This window comes from Zea mays, chromosome 2, assembly GCF_902167145.1.
Source record: "Zea mays cultivar B73 chromosome 2, Zm-B73-REFERENCE-NAM-5.0, whole genome shotgun sequence".
Lineage (NCBI taxonomy): Eukaryota > Viridiplantae > Streptophyta > Magnoliopsida > Poales > Poaceae > Zea > Zea mays.
The window spans coordinates 209,064,988-209,073,275 of record NC_050097.1 but is presented as its reverse complement, the minus strand read 5'-3'; the positions used below and the strand labels follow the sequence as shown (position 1 = coordinate 209,073,275).

The 8,288-nt window shown below is 52.6% G+C and overlaps 2 protein-coding genes across 2 annotated transcripts; both read right to left on the bottom strand.

The window, feature by feature from the left end:
• Positions 1–620: 620 nt before the first annotated feature.
• LOC100192593 (uncharacterized) lies at positions 621–2,223 on the bottom strand. Its single transcript, NM_001350133.1, has 2 exons — positions 1,640–2,223; positions 621–1,544 (listed from the first exon to the last, which is right to left on the bottom strand). The coding sequence occupies exons 1-2, from the start codon at positions 2,018–2,020 to the stop codon at positions 840–842; spliced, it is 1,086 nt and encodes a 361-aa protein (NP_001337062.1). The 5' UTR covers positions 2,021–2,223; the 3' UTR covers positions 621–839.
• A 3,746-nt stretch (positions 2,224–5,969) lies between these two features.
• LOC100276996 (uncharacterized) lies at positions 5,970–7,469 on the bottom strand. Its single transcript, NM_001150672.2, has one exon. The coding sequence runs from the start codon at positions 7,077–7,079 to the stop codon at positions 6,024–6,026; it is 1,056 nt and encodes a 351-aa protein (NP_001144144.2). The 5' UTR covers positions 7,080–7,469; the 3' UTR covers positions 5,970–6,023.
• Between the last annotated feature and the right edge of the window lie 819 nt (positions 7,470–8,288).

Below are 8,288 nucleotides of genomic sequence, written 5' to 3'. Positions count from 1 at the left end.
ATTATTAGTAAAATTAGCTAGTTAATAAATAGCAAGCTAACTATTAGCTAATTTGCTAAAAGTAACTAATAGCTGAACTATTAGGTAGACCGTTTGGATGTCTTCAATTAATTTTAGCAGCTAACACCCCTTAGATACTTTTACATAAAGTTAGTTGTGTAAAAACTACTTCTTTTGTGTTTTGACTCTCCTCGAAACTGATACAAACCTACTGTGGATCATGTATTCATATAACTGGAACTGCCAATTCCAGAGTAGGGAATAATGGTAAACACGTCCATATGTTAGGAACAGTCCATGTCAACTGATATGGCAAGGTCAGTGTCTCCCAGCAAAAGCTACTCCCTGTTTTTTTTTCCAAAATACATTCTGTTCTTTATCTTTAAACATTTTATTTAACTGTTTATTCAAAAAAATTATATAAATATTATTTATTTTGTTATAACTTGTTTTATTTTTAGAGATACTTTAATAATAACTTGTTTATATTATTATTTGTGTAAAAAATAAATAAGACAAATGGTTAAATATAATATCTAGAAGTCAAAAGTGTCAATTATATTGGGGAGGAGACGTGGGCAACTTTCAGTCTTTCAGATATCATCAAACCTCACTGTTTTAACTCAGCAAAATGCGTGCCCTCGAGTTCAACATTAACTCAGCAGAATGGAAGATTGGACATACTATTGAACATGGTATGGATAAGGCTGACGCCATTAACTCAGAACAAGACAGGCAAGTAGCGCTTACGTCTACAATGACTTCCAGCGTGCTGGGAACCTGCCATTGCATCAGGCGTGGTGCGACCTTGGCGACACAAACCTCACCGTGCGCTACCTCTACTGGAACCGCACCCCGCGATCGTTGAACAGCCGGAGCAATCGTTTCAGCTCGTCGTTGGACACCTTCGATGGCCTCTTGCCGGCGAGCTCGGCGGTGTCCAACGCTCCAGCAACCTTCTCCTTGAACGCCGCGACCTCTTCCTCGCTGAAACCAACCACTCTGTTGCTGCCATCGTCGTTTCCCCCACAGTCATCTTCTCCACTGTCGTCGACCTCAAGCGGACCTAGGCTGACACCACCGGCACATCTCTCCGTTCTCAGCGACCGGCGCAACAGCTCAACGACCATCCTCTTCTGCTTGAAGATGGCGGCGAGGGTCTTGTTCTTCTGCCCGAAACACACGCGCGTGAACGCCAGCCACTCGCTGACGTCGACCCCTGGCACGGTGCCCCGCGGCCGGATCTCGACGAGGGACGAGTCCACCCGGGGCATGGGCACGAAGTCCCTCTTGCTCACGTCCATGAGCAGCCTGACGTCGGCGACCAGGCGCACGTTGGCCGCCAACCGGTTGTACTCCCCGTCGCCCGGCGCGGCCACGAGCCGCCGCGCGAACTCCTTCTGGAGCAGCAGCGTCGCCGTCCGGAACCGGTAGGGGCCGAACAGCAGCTTGGCGATCAGCGGCGAGGAGATGCCGTAGGGGATGTTGGCCACGCAGACGTCGAACTCCGGGAACTCTACCTCCACGGCGTCGCCCGCAATCACCTGCCGAACACGAGGGAGGGGGAACCGTCGTTCTCAGTCAGCAAGCTTTTCCTTTTAGACATTCTGTCGAGCGAGTGGCGGGCGGGCGGGCGGACCTTGAACTTGTGCGCGAGGCCGAGAGCAGCGGCGCGCGCGGTGACGGCCTCGACCATGCGCGGGTCGATCTCGACGGCGGTGACGCGCGCCGCCTGGGACGCGAGGAGGCGCGCGGTGAGGTTGCCCGTGCCGGGCCCGACCTCGAGGACGGCGTCGCCTGGACTGATGGCGGCGTGGCGCGCGATGGCGTCGAGGACGCGCGGGTTGGTGAGCAGGTGCTGCCCGCGCGGCTTGTGGAGCCGGAAACGCCCGTCCCACGCCTCTGATGTGGACGCCCCAAACTCAGGCGACGACGAGGTGGCGGTGGCGGCGGTGGGGGTGTAGAGGTAGGCTTGGCGGACGGCGCGGCGCGCCCAGAGAGCGGAGACGGCTCGCTTCATGTCTCGACTGCAGAGCTGCTTGGTTGGCCTGCTTGTACGACTGCAGAGGCGCTCGATGTCCCCGGCGTGTATCGGCAGCACCAGGTCCGCGCGCCACGGTCGACCCACTCTCAGTTTCGTGGTGTTTGCCTGTGTCAGGCTTCGCCCCTGCGCTTTCCCCGTTGATTGCTTCCTGGCCGACGCGCGATCCTAAAATGTTTGTGTCAGGCGACTCTGCCCGCATCGGTTTTTTTTTTTTTGGAGTAGTACAGGATGGATAATGTTTGAGATTGCTTACTGTGGCCGGCCTGCAGGTTCGTAGTGCTTACCCTGAGTGAATGGTTTGAGGGTGACTACTGTGGTGTCTGGTGTATGTATGCAAAATCGTTTGCCGCACTGGTCTGATGGTTCTGTTATACACGACTACACGCTACTGCTATTTAGGCCATATTTATTGGGAGCATATCGAATGCAAATACGTTTTTGGTACAAATCATGTGTAAATCTACTATTTTTTTTTTTGAAAATATCTGAAAAAAATAATATACATCTCAGCTAAGTTCATCTATACATAAAATTTTATTTTATGGTAAAATTTATCTTACTCTATCAGCTAAAAAAGATAAAATTTCTGACAAACATTAACCCTTCAAATGCACCAAAATCCGTGGGCTGACTGACGAGGCACTTGTACCTGTACTACTACTTCATATACATCCACTACCACTAGTGGGAGGCCATGCTCTGTCGATCATGCGGTGGCAGCAGCAGAAGCAGCGGCTGTGGATGGATGGGTGAGGCGCTAGTGACCCGAGAATCTCCGGGGAATACGAGGCCTGACTGCCTGAGCTGAGCGCGACCGCTTCTAGTGGGCGGGGCCGATGAGTAAGGCGCCGGGCGGAGGGGATTGTGTGACATGTCGCCATGTCGGCTCCGCCCTGGGACGACATGTCAGTTTCAGTGTCATCGTCGCCCGGTAATTGATGCTGGCGCTGTGCCTTTGTTTTGTTCAGTCGCCGACTCGCCGTGGGCGTCTTGGGACGCTAGTCAAGAGTGACTGTCTAGCAGGAGAGCAGGGGAGGGGGCGCCGGCGGCGCGCATCGCATGCATGCTGACCGGTACGGTGCATGCAGGGGCCCAGGCGGAAGCTGCTGCGACTGCGACCCACCTTCTGAGGCGGTGGCCCGGTTGGGCCGCGTCTCCTCCACCCCCATCATTCGCGGCGATGAAAAAGCCGCGGCAGGCCCACGATCGTGTTCGTGTTGGTGGTGGGTGCGCAGAGAACCGGCCGGGTTTTGGCAGTGACTGACGAGGCACACTGTGGCGTCCCTCACTCCTCAGGCCTCAGCTACTAGGCATGGCAGCAAGGCCACCCAACATCCGCTGTGTGTGCCTGTGTGTGTGTAATGCATGCGTGCCCAAAATGACTCTCGTGCCTAGCTCCCACCCTGTTTTCTCGTTTTTTTATGTGTTTGTTTTCGGCGGCAAACTTGTTTTTATCTAGCTACGACTACTGTTTTATTTGCTGTTAATTTCTTCTAAGCTGCTTTCCTTTCCGAAGCATCCAAACAGGAGGATGCTGTGCACGCGCGCGGTGATGAGTTCCAAGACCCCGGGCCGCGCCGGTGCCCCGTACGTGGCGTGGTAACAGTATTCGCCACGGCGGCCGTACCACCCACGCCTGGCCTGAGCCTGAACCTGACACGGCTGGATGTTAGCCGGTGTCATGTGTCCAGTGAGTCACGCATCAAATTCAGAGCTCCAATTATTCATTCGGCCGCACCGCACCGCACACCCAACTACTCTACTCTACACCAGAAAGAATGTGTTGATACCTGATTCCAATTTCCATGTGTAGGTATCCAAAATTAAGACAGTACAACTCCTTTCTTTTTTATTTGCCGTGTTTTAATTCAAAGATGAACTAGCAGAGACAACAAATATTTAAGAACTGGAGGAGCTATGTTGGAGATGGCAGTGACGGAATTAGGAGAAATCAAACTTCGTCCACACCATCCTTCCAGATATCTGCACGCATGCCAACTGCCCGCAAAGAGACGAGTGAAACTAGCAAAAGGCATTTCTGACAGAAAAGATTTCTATTTAATACCACTCCAGCTCCAAACTGAACGAATCAGCACACAAATTAAACTATCTACATCAAACACTTCGCTCAACGGAGGATTGATCGATGAATGGAAAACGTAGCATTATCTATACAATCATGTAGCGGAAAATTAAAGGGCATGGTTGTTCTTCACAACTAGTTTCGGCCGGGTTACTTTTCATGTAGTTCGTTTCCAACGGGCCGGGGAGGGAACGACGACATGCCAGCATCAAACTGCATGCCAAGCATGCATTGGGTGTTAAAAATGGCTGCTACGTACACTACACTAGAACCAAAATGCAGCTCGAAGTTGCTGCAAGACACGCAGGTAGAGGAACAAGCGCGCAGCAGCCATATTTTTGAGCCTGCAATTAACATGAAACGAGCTGAAGGCCGCCGGCGGGCACAGAAGATTCTGCATCACACAACCATGATAGCTCTAACTCGAGTGCCACTACCGCTGGAATCCTATGATCATGTAACTAAGAAAGAAAGGCACTGCTACTCCTATGGCTATACGGATAGCTAGAGAGAGAGAGAGAGAGAGAGAGAGAGAGAGAGAGATAACTACCAGCGATAGCAAGGAGCACAGAATTCAAAGGTCAGATCATGCACTCACGCTCGCGCATGAAAAAGAGAGCGAAGACGATAAAGCTGCCGCGCATCACCAAAAGTGAGACACCCATCCATCCATGCACTAAAAGTGATGGAGTAACGAGAGCACAGCATGCAGCAGCAGTAGCACTGTGGTACTACTACTGCTGAGAGAGAGGAGCATATCTATGTACCATCAAGAAGCGCCAGATGTTTATAAATTTCTCATAACTCACGAAACCATCATAATTCGTACAAGCCGAGTTTGAACAAACCCCCCAGCCCCAGAAAGAAGGAGAAGTTAATTCCACTCTAGAAGAAACAAAGAAACAAAGAAAGAAAGAAAGAAAGAAAGAAAGAAACTGGATATGAACCTTTGACAACGCTAATGCGTGAGAACTCAAAAACAGTTCTCTAACTCAGCTGCAAAAGGTGTAGAAAGTACTAGTATTAACTTGTACATCTAAAGGGTGTTCTTCTCAAATCCATTGAAGGGAGCGAGAGGGAGAGTAACCAATTAAACACACTGATTTAGGGGGTGTTTGGTTTTAGAGACTAATTTTTAGTCCCTCCAATTTATTCCACTTTAGTCACTAAATTGTCAAATATGAAAAATAAAATAGAGTTATAGTTTCCATATTTTGCAATTTATAGACTAAAGTGGAATAAAATGGAGGGACTAAAAATTAGTCCCTAGTAACCAAACACTACCTTAAAATGCCGAGATGAGAGATCGAGCGAGAGAGAGAGAGAGAGAGAGGCTCATGACTTGCACCATGATCTCACATGGGCCACCGCCTTATATATATTGTATTACCCCCCACACCATATGCCCTATGTACAAAACACCCAAGGATCGGAGAAGCTAGCCAAGAAAGTAGCAAATCAAGGAGTAGTGTCAGGGCAGCACGGCACTTACAACTTCTTGCCTTCTTTGCTCTCGAGTCTCGATCGATCTCTAGCTCGCCATGGTCTCAGGATCTCCTCCTCCTCCTCCTAAATCCATGCATGCCAGTTGTGGACGGCCGGCCTTGATCATCGCTTGACGGCCAAGACCGTAGATCCCATGAAGATCATAGTCGCGGCGAAGGAATTCTCTTGAAATATTGGATTGGATCATTTGTTTGATTTGTCTAAGTTTCTGCCCTATGAGGTGGTGAGATGGTCTAGCTCTCTTCTTTCACAGCGTTCTCTCTCTCTCATCTCAGTTTTCTTTTCCCCGCAAATTTACATGTTATTTCAGTCAAGAAAAAAATTAACCAGAAATTAAGGTACAAAAAAACCAAGTTAACGAGGCCAGCAGGACAGCCAGGCGCGGCTTGGCTAGAAGAGCGTGGCAATGGAGGATCCGCAGTTGGCGAGGTCTGGCCAGGCCGCGGCAGCGCCGCCAATGCCGCTGTTGCCCCAGTATAAGAACGAGGAGGGGGCGGTTGGTGCCGTGGAGGGCGTGGAGCTAACACTAACAGCGGGGTTCATGGACGCGGCGGCGGCGGCGGCCATGAGCGCGTCAGACGCGGTGACGACGTTGGCGTCGACGTTGGACGACGACGGCGTCGGCAGCTCCCAGTCCCAGCTGGCGCTCTGCTGGTCCCTTGATGACGGCTTCTGCTGGTGATCCCCGGCTCCGGCGGCCTCCGCCTTGACGTGCAGCTCCTCCAGCCCCGGCACGAGGGAGCTGGACAGCAGCGGCGCGTAGAAGCTGTCCATGATCCCGGGCGCGCCGCCTGCCCCGGCGGCCTCCTGCATCCACGGCTTGAGCTGGATCTGCGCGCCGGCGCCTCCTCCGTATCCGAGGCCCAGCAGGTGGTCCAGCTGCGTCTGCTGTTGCTGCTGCATCTCGTCGTAGGCGGTCGCGTCGGAGGAGACCACCGACTGCATGGCCGCCTGGAAAAGGCCGAGGTGGTGGTGGTCACCGGCACCGCCAGGGAGCGCGGACCCGAGGAGGAGCGACGCGCCCCCGGGCAGCCCCAGCGACGACGGCAGGGACCCCATCGTCGTCGGAGGCGGCGGGAGGGGCAGCGCCGTCGAGTCCGCCGAGGAGGAGGAGAAGGAGGAGGAGGACCCATTCCTCCCGCCGCCGCCGCTCCTGGAGGAGCGCTTGTTCTTGCGGCAGCCCCCGCCGACGGGGACGTTGCGGAGCGTGCCCCCGCGCGTCCAGTAGCGCTTGCACGCCTTGCAGAAGTGGCGCGGCTGCGACAGCGAGTAGTTGTTGTAGTAGCAGAACTTGGTGTTGGCCGAGTCGCAGCGCGGGCACCGCAGCGCCTCCGCGCGCGGGTCGGCGACCGCGCCGCCTGCCCCGACCGCGGTCCTTGCCACAGCAGCCGGCGCCCCCGCCGCCGCCGGCCGCTGCACGGCTGTCGCACACCCCGCGCCAGCCATCTTAGTAATCTGTCGATCGCGCTCACAGGACGGCGGGTCGGTGGACGACGTGCGGCAGCTGATCGAGCTGAAAGCGGCGGCGCGCGAGCTAGATCGGCCGGTCGAGCTAGCCTCCGGAGGCAGATCGGCACGCGGGAGGGGAAAGGCCGGCGGGGAGATGGGTATTGGGTAGTGGAATGGAATGGAATGGAATGAAGCAAGTGAGGCGCTAGGAGGATCGGAGAGGAAGAGTGGGTGGGGTTTTCAGGGCGAAGGTTCGCTGACAAAAGCTAGAAAACAAATTAAGCGAGCGCGCAGTATTATTTTGAGCGCTGCTGATGGCGATACTACGCCTACGCTACGCACTAGAAATACCGCAACCACTTGGCTGCTGCTCCAAGTGTCCAAGCACCACGAAAACTGATCGAGTGAAGGGGCCGCACGCTGTCTAATAACCTAGTTTTATAGCCGACCGTACCGACGACTACGAAGACGAAGACGTGACCAAGGAAGGCTGCACGCGCTTCCGCGTGCTCCGTCTTAGATACGTATATACGCATGTACGTACACATCTGTCAACGGAATGGAATGTCGGGGTGGTTAGTGTATGTATATATGCGTGACGGGTAGGTCTGGTGTCGCGTGCGTGTGGTTTCTTATTTAAACTTTTTTTAATACACGTGTTTCGGGTGTATTTGACTAGAGCACTAGCTGGATTTAGGAGCAAATTAAGGAAGAAGCTTTGCTTATGTCTGGTATGTATTAGGAGTAAGTGTGCCGTGTGCGTGTCGGGTGGGGGTCTGGGAATAATGCATGACAACAATGCACCATTCTTGTGGTTAAATTTGTCTTCAGCTTTATTTTCACGAAACACATTGAATCTCACGTACACCTAAAACGATCTATGAACACATACATTATCCCCAGCAGAAGGGAGGTGGGGTCAGGTAAAACTGACTGGACAGATCGAGTTGTATTTGACTGATGATCAGATTATATATATAGTTTTTACCATGCAGGGATTCAACGAGAGACGACGTGTGATGGCGAATCTCAGAATATATATGGCAGTAGCGCGTCTAGCGACGCATCGAATAATCGGTGATAAGAGGCACGTACGTGCGTACACTGTACACTGATCGAATCGAGCGGGTCAAAAAGCAAAGGGAAAAGGAATTGATGCGCCGGCCTGTCGCTATATAGGAGCCTTTGAATCAGTTTTTCAAACAC

Excerpts from the sequence above, each read along its gene's own strand:
- LOC100192593 (NM_001350133.1), bottom strand. The coding sequence starts at position 2,020 with ATGAAGCGAGCCGTCTCCGCTCTCTGGGCGCGCCGCGCCGTCCGCCAA. Across the intron at positions 1,545-1,639 it reads GCCTCGCGCACAAGTTCAAG|GTGATTGCGGGCGACGCCGT; the intron begins GTCCGCCCGCCC and ends CGTGTTCGGCAG.
- LOC100276996 (NM_001150672.2), bottom strand. The coding sequence starts at position 7,079 with ATGGCTGGCGCGGGGTGTGCGACAGCCGTGCAGCGGCCGGCGGCGGCG.